The sequence below is a fragment of the Coffea eugenioides genome, chromosome 1 (genome assembly GCF_003713205.1).
Source record: "Coffea eugenioides isolate CCC68of chromosome 1, Ceug_1.0, whole genome shotgun sequence".
Taxonomy (NCBI): domain Eukaryota; kingdom Viridiplantae; phylum Streptophyta; class Magnoliopsida; order Gentianales; family Rubiaceae; genus Coffea; species Coffea eugenioides.
The window spans coordinates 51409094-51430166 of NC_040035.1; the positions used below are offsets into that span (position 1 = coordinate 51409094).

A 21073-nucleotide genomic window follows, 5' to 3' on the forward strand; every position below is an offset into this window, starting at 1 on the left:
TAGCAGTATAACTTGCACAGGAAACTCAGGGTTAGGAAGTCCGGCTTTCTTCCTTTGGTCCTTGGCTTCCCCTGTGAATTCGACGACCTGTCATTTGTTTTGTCACGGGTATGTTTTTCCTGATCCCTACAACTATTACTTCGTTTAGCCATACTTGTTTTTTTTTTCCTCGTTAGTCGATGATGACTTGATCGTCAATCTTTGATGTTGATGTTGGAAACTTGGAATCCCCCACGTTGGAGATGCCGCATGTTCCATATGATATGATAACGACAATCGAAGAAAATATAATTAAACAAAAAAAAGACGTCGTACGGATCCATTTAGTGAATCTTCTCGGGCTGTGATTTATGTTACTGTCTGTCAAACGGTGGTGGATTATCTTCGGGTTAAACAAATAGAGGTAGACTAGTGACAAGGAAGTTTTTTATTCTTTCGGCAAATAATTTGGTGCTTTTTCTACAAAAAGTATTTTACTTTCACATCCTCAAGAAATAAGTTTAACTAGTTGCAGAACTGTTTTCAATGACGACAAACTGGCAAAAATCCTAGTATATAACTCTGGTCTGCATGGAATCTCTCTCCCCGCCTGAAACAAATACTCCTCCTCCTTTTTTCAATCGCCCATCATGCCTAGTGTGCTCATTGATGGTGTTTTGTGGATTTCGCATCAGCTTCTTCATGGTATTTTTTTTTTTTTTGGGTGGTTGTTAATCTCATTAATTATAGGGTCAGTTCGTTGGTGAGAGTTTCTTTTTTGTGGCGTATTAGTTTTGGTTCCAGTCGTGTTATGGTACTAAACCTCTCCAGTGCCAAAAGAATGAGTTTAGCTTAGAATGACGAATTCTGTTATTTGCACATGGTGATTTAATTGGAAACTTTGTCTGATTTATCTAATTCATTGTTGAGTTCATTTTGGTCAATCAGGAAGTTTGTGTTTTTTTAAATGACGTAGAACTCTGATTCTTTTCATTGGAATAGCTTTGCACTTTTTGATCTTGACCGCCAACCTTGGGAGGAATGGAGATACTAAGAAAAAGCGTCTGATAAAAATAGGATATAGCGTAGTTGGGCTCGATTATATATTTCAATACATGCATGTGGGAATTTTGTGCTTGGCTTGGGCAAAATACTTGAATTACGGAGCAAATAGCAGTTTTACTATTTCATTAAATATCAGATGAAAAGTTCTCTGACTTTTGTTGCATCCACACAGTAGAAAAATTGGATAGAAAAGTGATGTGTCATGACTACTTTTCTGTACAGGTTAAAATGTAGATGCTGAAAATGGAAATCTTGCTGCCAAACAAACTTATATTGCTCACATATCATAAAAGTAGATTTAATAATACCTAATTGAAAACACAATTAATCTTGCTTTCTGGTGATGTATGTTCATAAATTGTGGACCAACCTCTCTTTTGAATCTCATGCCGACTAATTTTCTTGGGCATCATAGTGCACCAGGTTTGACTAATTTCCGCAAGGGAAAACAGCTGTTTGATTGCGCACCCTTTGCTGGATATCATGGAAGCAGATGACTATTACACCAAAGATGGAACAGTTGATTATCGTAAGAACCCTGCTGATAAGAGGAAAACCGGAACCTGGAAGGCCTGTCCTTACATCCTTGGTAATTGTTTCATCTGAGTTTTACCATTATTTGGACTGGGGCATGCTTGGGATGATAACGTTGGACTTTTTATTGTTTTTGCTGTCAGGAAATGAATGCAGTGAAAGATTGGCGTACTATGGAATGAGCAGCAATCTGATGATCTACTTCACAAAGCAACTCAATCAGCACACTGCTGATGCTTCAAGAAATCTCTCGAATTGGTCAGGAACATGCTATATCATGCCACTACTGGGAGCATTTCTTGCTGATTCATATCTTGGAAGATATTGGACAATCGCCAGCTTCTCAACCATCTACTTCATTGTATGTTTTTCACTTTTCGCTGATTATTTTTCCATTTTAACAAATTCCAAAGGACAAAGCTATTTGTCATCACAGAAAGGTGTAGGCAAAGCATTCAGGACTTTCAATAGTCTAGTCTTGGGAGTCAAAACTAGCTCCTCAAATTTTTTTTTTTAATTTAATGTGAATGACAACCCTTGCCAATACATGCATATAATAATGTTTAAACTCTGGGCTCTTCATTTTTCTAAAGAAGTGAAAGATGGTATTTGGTTTATATGTTTTGTTTCATTAATTTTAATTTTCAAATACTTTATGTGCTGATATTTAGTGGAACCCAAGCTGAGCTGCATGGGGATCTGTTTTGATCATGAGATGTCATAAAATGACTTTAATTTTGTTACAGGGCATGACACTTTTGACATTGTCGGCATCGGTCCCAGGCCTAAAACCCACCTGTTCTGCCAAGGATGTTTGCCAGCCAACGGGCACTCAGACAACAGTCTGCTTCATAGCACTCTACCTGGTAGCGCTAGGAACTGGAGGGATCAAGCCGTGTGTCTCATCCTATGGAGCAGATCAGTTTGATGATGCTGATGAAACTGAGAAAAACTTCAAAGGCTCTTTCTTCAATTGGTTCTATTTCAGTATCAACATTGGGGCACTAATTGCTTCATCTTTATTGGTCTATATACAATTACATGTCGGGTGGGGATGGGGGTTCGGTATACCTGCTGCGGCAATGGCAATAGCAGTGGTTTCCTTCTTTTCTGGTACCCGAATCTACCGTTATCAGATACCAGGAGGCAGTCCCTTGACTCGCTTATGCCAGGTCTTGGTGGCATCTTTGAGAAAGCATAGCGTTCCACTGCCTGCTGACAAATCTCAACTTTGTGAGGTTGCAGATGAGACAAGTGCTATTGTAGGCAGTCGCAAGCTTGAACACACAGATTCCTTCAGGTATGCTTTGAGATAAAAAGCCTTGAGCTTCGTCAGCTTTCCAGTTAACGTATTTTGTCTTTTTGTTCACAAAGAAAAGATAAAAGGATCAAACCACCCAAGTTTGTAACTAAAGATGGTAGTATCTTTTGTAATTTTGCTGTTTACCAGAAAACAGAAGAAACTAAAATTAAGAAGAGTCAAGATTTGATTTGAAACTGTTCAAACATTAGTGGTCTACACATCCTTAACAACTCTATGCATGTAGGCGAGGCAGCAATGACTGCATTGCCAAGTATACTTCAGTTTGTATTGCTATTATGCCTCTCCTTAGGTTTGAAATTGCCAGTCCCAGTTTTCTAAATGAAAATTGTTGTGTTATATATTTGCAGTTTCTTTGACAAGGCCGCAGTGGAGACAGAATCAGATCTTGCAAATGAATCAAAAGTAAGTGCATGGAGGCTTTGCACTGTGACACAGGTGGAGGAGCTGAAATCAATCGTAAGATTGCTACCTGTTTGGGCCACTGGTATTATGTTCAGTGCCGTTTATGGTCAAATGGGGAACTTATTTGTATCACAAGCCGAAGTCATGGACACCCATTTGGGAAAAACTTCATTTGAGATCCCAGAAGCATCACTCACCGTTTTTGACACACTCAGTGTCATTATCTGGGTTCCGATTTACGACACAATAATAACCCCCTTTGCCAGAAAAATTACAGGTCGCAAAAATGGCTTGACCCAGCTGCAGAGAATGGGCATCGGACTGGTCATATCAGTTTTTGCTATGGTATCTGCAGCTGTTTTAGAGATTGTTAGGCTTGGAATAGTGAAGAAACATAACCTATACGACGCAGAGCTGATTCCAATTTCAGTGTTCTGGCAGATCCCTCAGTACTTCATAATAGGTTGTGCAGAAGTGTTCACATTCATTGGACAGCTAGAGTTTTTCTACGAACAGGCACCTGATTCCATGAGAAGCTTGTGCGCTGCTCTATCGCTCACCACCACCGCACTTGGCAACTATCTGAGTTCCTTTTTAGTAACGATCGTCACAAAAGCCAGCACTAGGGGTGGCAAACCAGGATGGATACCGGACAACTTAAACTATGGTCATCTGGATTACTTCTTCTGGCTCTTGGCTGCGCTCAGTGTGCTGAACTTTGGAGTTTTTCTTGTGATTGCCCAGAGGTATACATACAAGAAGGCAGTCGGAATCCTTCGCTGATAAAAACAATCTGCCCCTTCGGAATCGAAGAGGAAGTGGGATTGGGGTTAAAGGGCAGCTTAGAAGTTTATGTTTTTTTGCATTTTCTTTGTTCCGCTAGATGGTAAAACGAATACTACTTCGTCTGATGTGAATAGCTTTTTATTTTTTTCTGCTTCGATCCTGTACTGTACATAAATTGATTACTTTTGGAAATCGTCTCGCAGTCCTTTGTTTTTGTTTTTGTTTCCATGCGGTGGTGCATCACACTACTCACATAAACATATTATTTTTAATTGAGCTTTAACTATGATGACACTTGATTTGGCCGACTATAATTTCCCAAATAGATTGGGAAAGAAGGAAAGGAAATGTGTATAACATCTGATCCATCGGATTACAAATAATCTTAAGTTAATCATACGCTCAATTCAAGTTGGTTAGTGTCTATTTCAATCAATGAATCTTTTCTGTGGAAACTACTTTATTAGCAATAAATAAAAATTTATGAGCTTAAACATTTTCAAAAGATTTATGGTCACTCTCAAATTGAGAACATTGGAAATAGAATTGCAAGTATTTAACTTTCTAAACATAGGAAAAAGTTCTACGAGGAAGACAAGGGTAACTGGTATTATGTAGTACGAAATGGGTCTCACTTAATAATGACAGATCAAAAGTCTGTTTAATGGGAAGTGTAAAGTAAATCAAAGAACCATCATGCTTGCAAGTTGTAATTTATAATCAATTAGAGTACATACATCTAAATGCTGCTAATTATTTACTGAGCAGGAGATATAATGGTTTGTGCTTTTTTTCACTGTATATTAAACTCAGTCTTTGTAAAGTATATTACCCGTTCCGTTACACCAAAGGCCAAAGCAAAATGGTAAACCTCCGTCACTCTAACTGCCATTTTGAAGTAGGCTCATTTATAGCTGAAGAAATTTTATTCTACTCGCAATCAAAAGTTACGGCATGGGTACTAATCTGATGCTTCTTTAATTCTGCGCTGGAATTTGCAAGTCTTGGCCCTAGAACTCGAGCCATTTGTCTCCTTCCTCCACGTCCCAATTGGTTTAAGCCGAAGACGGATGCATCAGCACTGGGTAATCCTGGCAAAGCAGCGGCAGGGGGTCTGTTGAGGGACTCCACAGGCTCTCGGGTGAAGGGAATTTGCCAAGTTTAGAAATGGCACGTACACCGAGAAGGAAACCGATGTCGTGGATTTCAAGAGGGGTCCGTTGTGGGCACTACGAGATGGACTTGAATTGGCACTGTCGCTGAACATTAGCTGTTTAAATGTGGGAGTTGACTCTTCTGAGATCAATATTATTTTCTTCTTGTTTAAATTCTGGTTGCAGGACTCTTTAAAGTCTAGATTCCCACAGATTATTATCATGCACGTTCACTCTGAAGGAAACCAACGTGCTGATGCTTTTGCCAAGATGGAGACCTCTATTTTAGCACCTTTTGTAGTTTTGATTCTTGCCCTGCTACTATTTCTAATATTGTGCTGCAAGATGTCATGGGTAAGTAGTGTACACCCAGGATGATTGTAATTCACAATGTTTAATTTATGTTCACCACCTTATTTTACCCAAAAAAAGAAAAAAACTTGGCCAGATACAAGGCCACTGCTTCTAATAACGTCTGTAATTGGTTTGGCACATCCAACTGCTGCGTTGCACCCCTGAAGAGTGAAGAGCCTTTCTCTCGTAAGATGCCTATCTAGGAAGATTTGGGACAATAGTGGTCTCAACCATTTATGTTCTGGTTTTCTTTGTTGTTAATCACTGAGTCTTCATTTCCATGCACTGATTAGGCATAAGTAGACTCCTATATGCTGAATGGTGATTATCAAGAGATCATGATGAAAATTAATTCAGAAGAATTATTCATTTGATTATAGGCCTAAGAAGTTCTTTTCAACAGTTCTATAGATATGCTCACTCGAAATAGAATAAAACAGATACGTTTGCAGTTAATGTAGTTTTATTGAAGCCCACCATTTATGGAGACTACCAGTTGATGACAGTTCACTGCAGTTTCAGAAAGTGAGAGATTATTCAATGTGTCCAACCACTCATTGAATTACTATTAACTAAATCCTGGTTAAATTGCGATTGGATTCATTGCTTGAATATTTTCTAAAGAGCACAGGGTTAAGGAAGTCTGCATTTCTTTCTAAGAACCTCTCTCTCACCTGTGAGTTCGACCAATCGGTCATTTGATCTTGGGTAAATTTTAAATAACTCCCCGTGATTTCATCTATTGCCACATGGCATCTCTAATGTTTCTAAATGTCTATTTCACCATCTTATTATGGTTTCAAATAAAGTGAAAATTTAACGAAAAATAACCTATATGATATCATCATTAATTGAAATACTAATAGTGCTCCTTACTTAAATGTTAAATCAAACTATAGCATAGCCATCTATAAAACTACAAGGAGATAACGTTGAAAAATGTAAAAACTTTAAGGGAGTGAAGTGAATATTTATGCAAACTATAGAGAAGTTAAATGGATATTATCATTTCATCATACACACTTCTCTGGAATGCCTCTGGTATATTCGCCCCAACTGATTATGTGGAACTATAGGGGATTACATGACTATTTTAAAATCTTAAAAAGATCATCAGGCATTATGCAAAATTATAGGGAGTATGTACGTAATTTGCCATTTTATCTTTTCGAGGTACGTTTTGCTTGATCCCCATCAGACTTACTTTGGCCATCCTACTTCTTGTACGTGAGTTCTTCCCATCTTTCTCCTTTCTTTAACGTGAGTTTATCACATCTTACTGCAGCATACTAGGGATTATTCCAATTTGACATTATTCTTCTTCATCATCAGATAGAAATTATTTTGATGTTTTCTTTTCTTTTCAAAGTTGTTGTTTGAATTTCTTTCCGGCACGCATTTTCCTCCATTTTTATGTTGATCATGCTAGAGGCCATTGGTGGTAAGCATTAATTTCTCTAATCTTTTGAAGCCTAGCATTTCGTGTTCGTATGGAAAAAGACACATTAGCGATAAATGCAGTCGGTTGATGACTTGGACTGTTCATGGCGGTAGTAACTAGGAACTGTATATATGGCATTGTTGAATTCGTTTGTGTTTTAAAACTATGTGATTCGTCTGGCCATTGTTTCATCAATCTAATGTAGCCCAAAATCAACTTATTATTCTCCGAATCTAGTGGTGTCTACTGCTTAGGTAGACCAAAACCTTGGAGGAATGGAAATATGAAGAAAAAAATGTGTTTATTTGTGTGCAAGCGGCCACAAATTGCTTTGCCGAGTACTTAAAGCAAGTAAATCATATCTTTGTCATCCCATTAAAGAGCACAAGAGAACGGATCACAAGAGAAACGAATCACGGGACTCACAAGTTCTATTTCAGATTAGTTGAGGATAAAATGGTATTTTTCTTGTATTTTTTACACTACAATATTATCATTTTACACTCTTACCTAAATCTATTTACATCAAATGATTCAAACAAATTTACGTTCCTCATATACCACAAATTTGGGTGAAGTAATTATGGCATTAATCTGCTATTGCATGTCTATAAATTGTGGATTCCTCTTTTAAATCTCATGCCATAAAAGCCGATTTAGAGACCTACACTCAACTCAACACACAAACTTGGCGAATTAATTATGGTAATAAATTAATCTGCTAGTGTATGTCTATAAATTATGGACTCCTCTTTCTGATTTCATGCCGCCTACTACTTTTCTTGGGTATCATAGAGTACCAGGTTTGAGTAATAGCTCAAAGGAGAAGGGAGAAACAGCCGTTTGATTGCGTACCCTTTGCGGGATATCATGGAAGCAGATGACTATTACACCAAAGATGGAACAGTTGATTATCGTAAGAACCCTGCTGACAAGAGGAAAACCGGAACCTGGAAGGCCTGCCCTTACATCCTTGGTAACTGTCTCATCTTAGTTTTCCTCTTATTTGGACCGTGGCATTCTTGGCAAGATCATCATATTGTACTTTTTATTCTTTTTTGTTGCTAGGAAATGAATGCTGTGAAAGATTGGCGTACTATGGAATGAGCAGCAATCTGATGATCTATTTCACAAACCAACTCAATCAGCATACCGCTGAAGCGTCAAGAAACGTCTCAAATTGGTCAGGAACATGCTATATCATGCCATTATTAGGAGCATTTCTTGCTGATTCATATCTTGGAAGATATTGGACGATCGCCAGCTTCTCAATCATCTATTTCATTGTATGTATTGCATTTTATGGTTGGTTGTTTTTCCATTTTAACAAATCAAGATGGATAAAGCTACTTGTCATCTTGGCCACATGTAGACGATGCAGGCAGGCGCAGGCCGGCAGCCTTCCTTGGTTTATATGTATTGTTTCATTAGTTTCCGAGCTGCTTGTAGCCGTGAAACTTTTTCAAATATTTTATTTGCTTATATTTAGTGGAAACCAAGCTGAGTAGCATAGTAATCTGTTTGGTTTGAGATCTGATTTGATCATAAGATGCCAAAAGATGACTTTAATTGTGTGACAGGGCATGACACTTTTAACATTGTCGGCGTCCGTCCCGGGCCTAAAACCCGCCTGCTCTGCTAAAGATGTTTGCGACCCAACAGGCATTCAGACAACAGTAAGCTTCCTTGCACTCTACCTGGTAGCACTAGGAACTGGAGGGATCAAGCCGTGTGTCTCATCCTATGGAGCAGACCAGTTTGATGATGCTGATGAAACTGAGAAGAACTTCAAAAGCTCTTTCTTCAATTGGTTCTACTTCAGTATCAACATTGGGGCACTTGTTGCTTCATCTTTTCTGGTCTATATACAATTACATGTCGGGTGGGGATGGGGGTTTGGTATACCTGCTGCAGCTATGGCGATAGCTGTGGTCTCCTTCTTTTCAGGTACACGAATCTACCGTTATCAGATACCAGGAGGCAGTCCCTTGACTCGCCTATGCCAGGTCTTGGTGGCATCTCTGAGAAAATATAACGTTCCACTGCCTGCTGACAAATCTCAACTCTACGAGGTTGCAGATGAGACAAGTGCTATTGTAGGCAGTCGCAAGCTTGAACACACAAAAGCCTTCAGGTGTGCTTTTAGATAAAAAGCCTTGAGCTGTGTCAGTTTTCCAGTATAGTATTTTCTGTTGGTTCAGAAAGCAAGATGAAATGATCAAATCTCAACCACTGGAGTCTGCAACTAAAGATGGTACCTCCTGTGTAATTTTATGGTTAAATAGAAAACGGAAGAAACTAAAATGAAGAAGAGACAGAGTTGATTTAAAATGTTCAAAGGGTTCTGATTATACATATCAACAAAGGGAGGTGAAAGAGCAATGATTGCATTGCTCAGTAAACTTCAGCTTTTATTGCTATTATGTTTCTCCTTAGGTATTCTAAATGAAGACTGTTGTGTCATTTGCAGTTTCTTTGACAAGGCAGCGGTGGAGACAGAATCCGATCGCACAAATGAATCAAAAGTAAGCGCTTGGAGACTTTGCACTGTGACACAAGTGGAGGAGCTAAAATCAATCTTAAGATTGCTACCTGTTTGGGCCACTGGCATTATCGTTAGCGCTGTTTACAGCCAAATGGGGAACTTATTTGTGTTGCAAGCCGAGGTCATGGATACACATTTAGGAAGCACTAGATTCAAGATCCCAGAAGCATCCCTTAGTGTTTTCGACACTCTCAGTGTCATTGTCTGGGTTCCAATTTATGACAAAATAATCACCCCCTTTGCCAGAAAAATTACTGGTCAGAAAAATGGCTTGACGCAGCTGCAGAGAATGGGCATTGGAATGGTCATATCAATTCTCGCCATGGTATCTGCGGCTGTTTTAGAGATTGTTAGGCTTGGAATAGTGAGGAGACACAACCTGTATGATGCAAAGCTGATACCAATTTCAGTATTCTGGCAGGTTCCTCAATACTTCATAATAGGCTGTGCAGAAGTTTTCATATTCATTGGACAACTGGAGTTTTTCTATGAACAAGCACCTGATTCCATAAGAAGCTTGTGCGCTGCTCTATCGCTCACCACCGGATCACTTGGTAGCTATTTGAGTTCTTTGTTAGTGCAAATTGTCACAAAAGCCAGCACCAGGGGTGGAAAACCAGGATGGATAGCGGACAACTTGAATCATGGCCATCTCGATTACTTCTTCTGGCTCCTAGCTGGGCTCGGGGTGCTAAATTTTGGAGTTTTTCTTGCGGTTGCCCAAAGGTACACATACAAAAAGGCGGTCGGAACTAAACTATCCGCTGATAAATGATTGCAATTTCAACATAGAAAAAGAAGAAAATGTGAGATTACGGTTTATGGGTAACTTAAGTATTGTATAGAGTTCTCCATCTTCCTATGTTCAACGAGACAGTAAAATGGAACTATTTCGTTAATTTGGATAGCTTGGCTTCCTGCTCGACCTTGTACACAATTAAAATCTTCTGATAATTATGCAGAAAAGTATCGAGCATATGAGCAAAAATCAGCTGTTTCAAATCAAGGATTAATATGTAACTTGATAAAGATATCAAAGGTGTATGCACGATAATTATCTTAGGAAGAAAGAAATGAGAAATGCCAGCAACCTCATTAGGTGCAATGCCGTAATCATTATATACAGTCTGAAATTCTTGTCTTTGTCTTCTGTGAAGTGTGAAAATCACAAAAACCAAAGATGACTAAACAATAACCACTAGTCTTTGGATTGGTAGCCACCACCAAGTCCTTAAGGTTTAGTGGGATGGGAGACAAGGGTGGGAGGCAAGTCCTTAAGCTCTTGCCTCTCACCAATTGCGACATTATGTGGGCTAATTTCTTAGATTATAGGTAAAAAAAAAAAAACAATCCGCCAAATGCACCTCTAACATGGGATATTTCTCATTTTATAGTGACCGTGCTGAGTCAGCACGTCCGCACGCGAAGAAAAAAAAAAGTCAGAACAGACGTGACTTTTTTATTGGCTGTCGGCTGTCGTGCCCAATCAGCACGGCCGCAGACATCCAGTCAAAAAAAAAGGCGTCAGGCACCCGCCTGACACTCGCGTGACAAGGGCCGACAAGAGGCGTTGTGAATCTTTCATCCTTATTTGGCTTAAGGGCTTACATTTGGCATCTTGGTTGCAGATGGTGTGCACTATCTAGGTGGCTTAATTGTTCAAAATATGAGAGTTCCGTTTGTATTTCTTGTTTTTATCTCTATTTTTGAAAAATTATTTTTCACATTCCAAATGTTATAGTAAATGTGTATTTCAAAAACAATTCCAAAAACACCCATATCCAAACATTATATAAAAGACAACTCCAAATATACATAATATGTATATTTCAATTTGTATATTTCAATTATGTATACAAATTGAAAATTATATATTATATAAATATTTATATACATTAATATTATACATAATATTGTATATTATACATAATATAATATAATATACATAATATGTAATATTGTATACATAAATGTATAAATATTTATACATAATATATTATGTACATTATATTATAATATATACATTATTAATGTACTTTCATTATTATGTACATTATTGTGTATAATAATGTTATGTATAATATATAATATACATAATATGTAATAAGGTATAAATGTATATTATGTATAATATATTATATTATGTATATTGTATTATATATATACAATATTATGTATATTATACAAATTGAAAATTTTATATTATATATTTATATATTATTTAAATATTTATATAATGAAATATACATTAAATATTACAAATTGAAATATTATATAAACACCATATTTATAATATTATAATATTTATAATTAATATTAATGTATATTATATATATTAAATAATTATATATTATATTTTTTTTATTCATATTACAAATATTTTATTTTATTTAAAATATATTTTTATATATTTAAAATATATTTATATAAATATTATATATTATAGAAATTATATATAATATATAATATATTATATATTATACATTTATATAAATGTACATTTATACATAATATATATATTTATGTATATTTATAATATACATTTATATTATGTATTATATATAATATAATACATTTATACATTTATATTAATATACATAATATTAATTTTACATTTATACATAATATTAATATATATTTATAATATATTAATTTATACATTTATATAATGTTCATTTATAATTTATAATTTATAATAATATACACTTATACATTTCTAAATATATTTATATTATGTTTAACTGCATCAGTGCAAGAGACCAATTTCTAGCTTTGCTCTTCTTAACCACCCTGCATGCCGAGAAAAGTAAATGGTAGACAGCTATATGATTGACAAACCCAATTCCTAGAGCTCCAACGTAGTAAAAACAAGAACTTCAGTGAGCTCTGTAAGTAGTAATGATACATAAATTGGTTGAAGGTCAATAGAGAAATCCATGTGTAAATACTATGCATAAATTGGTTTAAGCTTTTTTTTTTTTTTGAATGTCAGATGGAGCCGGGTTGACTGTGCACGGCTCCAACTGACTGCTACGACTGACACAAGAGTCAGTCATGTCTCTGTGTGTCAGTCGCAGCCGTGCACAGTCAGCACGGCTCCGACTGACATAGGCTGACCACACGGAAATTTTGTAGAGTTCTGACAGTGGTAAAATTTAATTTGCTGTCGTGTTGAGTCAGCACGGCAGGTATAGAATGAGAACAAGCCCATGTCAGAGGTGCATTTAACGGATGATTTTTTTTTATACAAATATTCTAAGAAATTAGCCCATTATGTGGTTCTTTAAAAAATTCAGACGGATGTGTAGTACACCCGTCTAATTTAATAGTGATTCAATTCCCGTTAGTCCTTCCATTAATTCAGTTGGATCTTCTTTAGAATAGATTAGAGTAGGATTAGATGTAGAGTAGACTATTGTCGACTGTAAAAAACAAAAAGATGATTAAAAAACAAAAAAGAAAATGAGAAGTATACAATTACAATTGCATTGTGCGAAGAGATTGATTTTGCTCTCTCTTCATGCTTTGGTTCGTCCAACGTTTCCATTCCTAGTAAACAAAGGAGAACAGAAGAGTCATCGGCCAGAAGGAACTAATAGATGAAAAACGAAGGAATCGTAGGAAGATACAAATTCGCTGTGAGATTTTCATCATCCACTAACCTCGAATCGAGACCTTATTTAAGAGATATTAAGTTGCTTGTCGCTTGATCTAACAATCCTTGATAGATAAAATAATTTTCAAGTGTCTCCGTCTAAACTGGCCATAACCCTTTTTTTTTTTTTTTAATTGGTGAATTAATCATTGGAGTGGATAACCATTTTTCCAATTATCAGTGTTGCAGCCAACTGAGAATAATCAAATCCTTATCAATCTGTCTTTTGCTGGAGCAAACGTCATCTTCTCAATCCCATCTTACTTAAAGACAAATACATCCCTTTAAAATAAAGTATGGGGCAGACAAATCCATGACAATAAAAATGTCTCGTCATTATTTGCTAGTCATTCTCACTTCATGACTATTTATATCTCTCCAATAAAATCTAATTTGAGGACATCCAATTTTGAGCGTGCAATGAAATATATTTGATCAACTCAACACAACAATAAAAAAAGAATTATCTTGTGATTTTATGGTAGGAAAAAAAAAATAGGGCAAAAAACCCACAAAACAATTGAGTAAATTTTAAACACTAATAATTGGATTGGATGAGCGTCTCCGTCTGAATGGATGACCATTTTTCCAATTATTATCCTTAATCCAAACTGCTGGCGGGTGCTGTAGTCAACTGAGGATAATCAAATCCTTAACAATCCCGGCAGCGGAATGTCATCTTTTGCTGGAGCTAACGTCATCTTCTCAATCCAATCTTATTTAAAGACAAATCTATCCCTCCCCCCTCCCCGCCCCCCCTTCCTTCTCTTTTCCGAAACAAATCCGTGACACTGATACAAGTAAAAAAAAAAATGAAGTAGAGAATTCATGGACGTTGCAAAACCAGTTACGTAGGAGCTATTCCATCGAAATAGCTGACAATGGCTAATTTAATTTAGTCCCAAAAAAAAAATAGATCAATTGTCTCGTTATTAGTATTTTCTAGTCGTTCTCTCTTCATGATTGTATCTCTCAAATAAAGTCCAATTGAGGACATCTAATCTTAAACGCGCTATGAAATATATTTGATCAACTCAACAACAAAATATAAATCTAGAATCGCTCGACCAAAAAAGAATGAAAAGAAAAGAAAAGAGAAGGGAGGTGGCAGCGTTTGGACCAAACCGCTGTAAAGGGTAAAAGGGTCAATTAATGGAAAGTGTGAGCTGGCACTAGCAGTACTATAGCCGCCTCGCCGGCCCAAGGGACCTTTCAAGTCCAATTCAGTATCAGTCGGTGAATTGGAAATATGAATCCTGAAACAACTGAAAATTCTTCCAGCATTTGTGGGCGCACGCTGTTGCTAGTGGGTAGCTTTTCCCTAGTCATCCTATTCCTTTTCCTCCCCATGCTTCAGTTGACTATTCCCGTCACTGTGTAGCTCAGCACAAGTAGTACTGGAGTTGGGACAAGGACGCAACTGTCTCCAAAAGTTGACGCTCATGATTCTCATTCTGCATTCTAGTAAACGTCCAATCTTTGGGTTTTACTGATTTTTAATCATCAACCTTATTCGCACTTGTCCTCATCTTTTCTGGGCTAAGGCTCTTTTTCTCAGCCACGCAAATCTGACTGATTATTGCCCCGGGCATACGCTCTCCTCTGCCTAGTCCCGCCGGCTTCAGGTGTGTATTTTGATTTTCGTTCTGTTTGCCATCATTCTTAGCTAATCTTTTTGTTTATGGCTTTTGATTTCTTGATTGGCTAATTCTCAGTGTTCTTATGTGATGCATGATTGGAACCTTCTGTGCCTTAACTTGAGCTTCGAATACGGAATCTATTGAATGAGTGGATTCGATTGTTTTAGAGTGGTTAGCCCATCAGAAAATACATACTACTACTATTTTGCTTTTATGATGCAGGGTAGGGGAAAGAGAGGTCAGTGAAGTTTGCGGATAGAGGGCTAGTGTTAGGAATAGATAGAGAGGAGGGATCAGGGAGAAGAGTATGGAGAGGGATCTGAAGTTTTTCAATAAAAAATTGGATTAATCTTTCCTACCTGTCAGTCAGTGTTGGACGAACGATAACTATGTAAAATTTGAATTTGTAATTTAACTTTTGCACACATCATAAATTCAACGCTGATAGTGTATACGTCAACGTAGGAAAGATTTACTCTAAAAAATTTGGTACTTTATTTTATGAATCCTTTTTGTGGAAACTAATCTATTAGAAGTGAATCAACATTTAGGCTCAAAATTTGCATAGTACCACATGTTAATGGAAAGGAACGTGCTTTCTCTAAGGTTGAGGATAATGGAGTATAGAATTTGTATTTAACTTGGAAGAGGTTCCTTGAGAAAATCAAGGGCCTATGATATCATGTATTGCAAAAGAGGTCTCACAAATTAATGACAGATTGAATTAAAAAAAGAAAAATAAAAAGAAAACAGATACAAAGTTTGTTCTGAGGGAAGTGTAACATCGTACTAAATCAAAGAATTATAAACCTTAAGTTGTCATCAATATTCTATTACTGTGTGTCTAGGTGCTGCTATATAGTCCCAGTTCAGGAGATTAATGACTTTTGTTTTTTATAAATGGTTCATATACTTAAGAATTTTTGGTATGAAAAACTAAATACTAATATATTGCCAGTTGTACCAACAACAAAGGCGGGATGGTAACCTCCGTCCTTCTAACCACCACTTGGACCATGCTAATTAGCTGAAGAAATTTTGATTACTTGCAATCAAATTTGCAGGTTCAAGTAATCTTTGAGTTCTGCCTTGGCTTTGCTGCTGCAAAAGCTTTGCAGTAGTCTACTGGCAGGGATTGGTATCCAGAAAGCTATGGCAGAGGATGACTTGTATACTAAGGACGGGACAGTTGACTGCCGTGGTAATCCTGCCAAGAAAAATGAAACTGGGACTTGGAGAGCCTGTCCTTACATCTTAGGTACCAAAATAATTTGCTTTTCATCAGGTTTATCAGAAGTGAAGATTGATATTTCAGGCAAAACTTATGCTTCTTTGTTGATTTTTACTGTAGGAAATGAATGTTGTGAAAGATTGGCATATTATGGAATGAGTTCTAATCTGGTGCTATTTTTCAAGCATCGACTTGGACAGCACAATGCCACTGCTTCTAAAAATGTATCTGATTGGTCTGGGACATGCTATATCACACCCTTAATTGGAGCATTTTTTGCAGATGCATATCTTGGAAGATTTTGGACAATTGCTTGTTTCTCAATCATCTATGTTCTGGTAATCTTTTTTCGGCTGAAGTGTATATGCACAAATTCTTTTGCAACTTAGGTAGGCATGACTCGCGCTAAAGAAATTAGATAAAATTACATGGTACATGTAGGAAAGAAGTTAACGTTAAAGCGGAGTAATATGGGGCACAACTATTTCTTGTCTGGTCTACTTCTGCCTATCCTTGATTCATGGTGTATTTTGGGCCACATCATCAATGTAGAGAAATGCAATCTCTTAGTTCTATACATGGTAAATTATCAAACTCCAGCAAGCACAATAACCCATGTTTAGTTCAATAATTAGACAGATGAAATGTTCTAATAAAGAAATACAGATTTTATAAGAAAGCAAATTTAAATGATTTCAAAATTTCCAGTGTTCTTAATACATTCTGATCTGGTTAACAAGCTTCAAAAATGATAACCATTTGATGTGCAGGGGATGACATTGTTGACATTATCAGCCTCAATCCCAGGTCTGAAGCCAACCTGTCATGGAAAGGAATCTTGCCATGCAACAGGAACACAGAGTTCTGTTGTCTTTTTAGCTCTTTATCTCGTAGCATTGGGAACTGGTGGTATAAAGCCTTGTGTATCTTCCTATGGAGCCGATCAGTTTGATGACACAGATGAGGTTGAAAAGAAGCACAAGGCTTCTTTCTTTAATTGGTTCTATTTTTCAGTCAACATTGGTGCACTTATTGCTTCATCACTGCTGGTCTGGGTACAAGATAATGTGGGTTGGGGATGGGGATTTGGCATTCCAGCCGTAACAATGGCGATTGCTGTGGTTAGTTTCTTTTCAGGTTCTCGATTGTATCGTAACCAAAAACCAGGAGGAAGCCCTTTGACGCGCTTGTGCCAAGTGCTTGTTGCATCTTTCAAGAAGTATAAAGTTGAAGTGCCTGAAGACAAGTCTTTGTTGTATGAATGCAAAGATACTGAATCTGCAATAGAAGGAAGTCGGAAGCTTGGGCATACTAGTGATCTTGTGTAAGCACCATATCATCCTGCCTACCTCGTGGTTTTAAACTTGATTGATAATTTTTGCTTGCTTTCAAGATTGAGTTCAAAAGATATTCAAAGGATCATTAAATGGTTCTTAGCCAGTCATCTATCTGATGGTACTTTTTTGAAGTATTGAATGGAAAAAGTGGAGTAACGTTGGATAACTATGCAATTTTCAGGGAAAAAATTGATTATATACATACATACATACATATATGTATACATACATACATATTTGTATACATATATATTCATATATATATGTATGTAGATATATAAACATATATATATACACACTCAAATTTTCTAAAGAAATAAGAATTTTTATTGGGTAGTCATTTTTAAGGTTTCAGAACTTCTTCTTTTAATGGCTAAAAACAAACAGTCTCTACCTCTCGAAAACTTGACAAGAAAGGAACAGACACTGCTTAGGCATAAGTAGGCTTCTGAATGCTGCATTGTGATTATCAAGAGGTCAAGATGAGAATTCAGAAAACTTATTCATTTGGTCAAAGGCATAACACCTTCTTTTGAATAGTTCTATAGGAATCATCACTTCAAATGTAATATAAGAAATATATTTGCAGTTAACACGTCTTGTGTACTTTTACAGTTCTTTCAAAACCAATGGCTGAAATGAAGCCTTTCTTGATTTAATCTTGAACAATCTCCTTTGCCGTGTCAACTGCTTGCTTGTCCCTTGCATTGTTTCAAAACTGAAATATTGTATAATGTTATCCTAAACAGTTTCTTTGACAAGGCAGCCGTTGAGAGGGAATCTGACTATAAAAGGGGCTCTGTAGATCCCTGGAGACTTTGTACGGTGACTCAAGTTGAGGAGCTAAAAGCCATAATACGATTGCTTCCTATATGGGCAACAGGTATCATCTTCAGCAGTGTGTATGGTCAAATGAGCACCCTGTTCGTCTTACAAGGAGAAACGATGAATACTTATGTGGGACATTCTTCCTTCCAAATCCCGCCTGCATCACTTGGGATTTTTGACACCCTGAGTGTCATATTCTGGGTTCCTGTTTATGACCGAATTATTGTCCCGGTTGCCAGAAAGTTCACAGGTCACAAAAATGGCTTGACTCAGCTTCAGAGAATGGGAATCGGGCTCCTCATATCGATCTTTGCCATGCTCTCAGCAGGGATCTTGGAACTTGTTAGATTGCGCTATGTGAAAAGACATAACTCCTATGATCTTGAAGAGATACCCATGTCGATATTTTGGCAGGTGCCTCAGTATTTCATCATAGGTTGTGCAGAAGTTTTCACATTCATTGGACATCTGGAATTCTTCTATGAGCAAGCACCTGATGCCATGAGAAGTTTGTGTTCTGCTCTCTCCCTGACCACACTTGCCTTGGGAAACTACTTGAGTTCCTTGCTTGTGACCATTGTGACAAGAATTAGCACAAAGAATGGAAAACCTGGTTGGATACCGAATAATCTGAATCGCGGTCACACCGATTACTTCTTCTGGCTCTTGGCTGTGCTAAGCGTGCTGAATTTGGGAGCTTTTATCCTCATTGCAAAGTGGTACACGTACAAAAAACCAGTTGGGACTCTTCGCTGATGAGGTATACAAAGTGGCAAGTTTCTTGACTGCAGAAAGATGCATCCGTCAGAGTTGTTGAGAATTTCAAACATATGTTCTTCAATGACTGTTTGTTTGTATAGATGAAACAGTTTATTGGGATATCACAAATTACAAGATTACAGCAATTTCTTGACAGGTTTGCATGGCAATATATGATGTAAAACAAGTGGTTAGGTCAAAGTAGACTTAATATAAGCCTTTTAGCTTGTTTTTACTACATTAAATGGTCCAAGTCAAAAGTTTCCTGCTTTAAGCAAGGTTCTGCTCCTCACTTATTCCTTAAGCAACACACATCTTTGAAGGTCGTCAAGGCCGTAACCCAGTGATTTTGGAATTAAAAAATAAAAACAATGATATAGGGCTAACAAAAGTACGTTAAGACTTGAGGTATATGAATAAAGATTCACTGATTACGTGGTTTTTTGGACGTGACATCCGATATTTTTGAGGTAATTAAGTCAGCTAGCTTTGAAGTGAAATTATTCGTGACCATTTTAAAAAAAAAAATTCTAGACCAATTCTATCCTGACAGACTTAATTAATTTCTGACAATCTTAAAATAAATATTGATAGGTTAGATACTCACTAGACTGTTACCCACGAAACCCAAAAGCAGACCGTATATACCAGTTGCATTATTCAGCTTTCGCTCCTGAACACCCCGACGCTCTCTTTCTCGAGCTCTTTCATCAATGGTTCGCAAACGATTTCAGGACACGAGAACAGGTAAAATGCAAATTTTCGTGCCAATTCTCTTTCGGTACCAAGATATTTTTAAAAAATGAAGCAGTTATAAGTTCCTGCTTATTTCTATGGTTTCACTTATTATCTGTCGGTGTACATGGGCAATTGACACAAGTTGTTCGACGAAAAGCCTCAACCAATTGGCTGCATACTTCTAATCTATGCATGAATCTCTTTCAGGTCTGTTTTACGCCGAGAACTTTTTGAAGAAAGTTGGGCTAGGAAAAGAAGACTATCACTTCTGGAAGCAAATAGGCAAGGCATTGTTGTGCACCTACACGCTTTTTGGCGTAGCTTGGCTGTGGAACGAGACGTCACCGCTTGGCTGGTGGACTTTAAAGCCCCAGCCTAAGGAGGAACAGGAGCTAGCCCATCTCTACGAGCGCCCAAATTTTCCATATCCAGGTGACAAGGAGGCAATGGAGGAGTTCATTGCTAAGGGTGGGATGATTGGAACTACAATTGGGCCGAAAGGCATCATCGAAACAGATAAAGATTCGATCAATTTTCAAAAGAATTTGCAGGACAAGAAGTTTGAGCAGGAGGCTTTTAAGCTGTGGATGAGGATGAAGAATGAAGTCGTATCTGAGCTTCAGCAAAAAGGCTTTGATGTTGAGTAATTATTGCCTGTGGCATTGCTCATTTTACATATTTGAAAAGTCCTATGTTTTCAGCCAATGCTCCTCAAGAAAACGCTGCTTGAAGCCTTGAATTTGAATTACAATTGTGTTCATTGAAGCTTTATTTGCTCGATTTGAGTATTTCGTGCTTGTGATAAGATTGTCCCAGACTACTGCATTCGACTGAATATGAATTATGCATAGCATCTTTGCGTACATATATGGCCGTGCACAAGAATTATTTGGGCACCAAAGAGCATTACGAGTTTCCCTAATGCTTCATTTCTTTTGCGTGTCCTCCATCCTACATAAGAAAACCTTGCCCAATTCTAGCATATGCATAAGTTGAGCTCATTGTGGTCGATAAGTAATAGGATTTGTGCAGTTGCAGGAGCAATCGCACCATGCATTTGACAGCTCGAATCAGGCTAGCCATCAAATGCCCTCTGCGACAACCGCAATGAACCGGATCCTAAGTGGTGATACATTCTAATTCATAGCCTTATCCCATCAAACTATTCGTGTATTATTTTACCCCTCCTATTGATCTTCAATCCTTCTCATCCAACTCCAAACAGGAAATAAGTTCTCAACATTAGTGTGATTGAAATGGGATGTGAGGCAATACAAGCAGATAATCCAAATCGCTGTTTG

At 37.2% G+C, this 21073-nt stretch overlaps 4 protein-coding genes across 4 annotated transcripts; all 4 read left to right on the forward strand.

The window, feature by feature from the left end:
• Positions 1–1507: 1507 nt before the first annotated feature.
• Positions 1508–4223, forward strand: LOC113782650 (protein NRT1/ PTR FAMILY 8.2-like). The gene is made up of 4 exons (XM_027328526.1): positions 1508–1633; positions 1722–1939; positions 2325–2878; positions 3250–4223. Exons 1-4 carry the CDS (start codon positions 1528–1530, stop codon positions 4085–4087), a joined length of 1716 nt encoding a protein of 571 aa, XP_027184327.1. The 5' UTR covers positions 1508–1527; the 3' UTR covers positions 4088–4223.
• A 3680-nt stretch (positions 4224–7903) lies between these two features.
• Positions 7904–10359, forward strand: LOC113774523 (protein NRT1/ PTR FAMILY 8.2-like). The gene is made up of 4 exons (XM_027319058.1): positions 7904–8015; positions 8108–8325; positions 8620–9173; positions 9510–10359. Exons 1-4 carry the CDS (start codon positions 7910–7912, stop codon positions 10357–10359), a joined length of 1728 nt encoding a protein of 575 aa, XP_027174859.1. The 5' UTR covers positions 7904–7909.
• A 4132-nt stretch (positions 10360–14491) lies between these two features.
• Positions 14492–19274, forward strand: LOC113758803 (protein NRT1/ PTR FAMILY 8.2-like). Its single transcript, XM_027301552.1, has 5 exons — positions 14492–14864; positions 15944–16137; positions 16231–16448; positions 16881–17434; positions 18197–19274. Exons 2-5 carry the CDS (start codon positions 16032–16034, stop codon positions 19029–19031), a joined length of 1713 nt encoding a protein of 570 aa, XP_027157353.1. The 5' UTR covers positions 14492–14864; positions 15944–16031; the 3' UTR covers positions 19032–19274.
• Positions 19275–19655: 381 nt separating this feature from the next.
• LOC113758905 lies at positions 19656–20635 on the forward strand. The gene is made up of 2 exons (XM_027301605.1): positions 19656–19781; positions 19980–20635. Exons 1-2 carry the CDS (start codon positions 19748–19750, stop codon positions 20417–20419), a joined length of 474 nt encoding a protein of 157 aa, XP_027157406.1. The 5' UTR covers positions 19656–19747; the 3' UTR covers positions 20420–20635.
• The last annotated feature ends 438 nt before the right edge of the window (positions 20636–21073 follow it).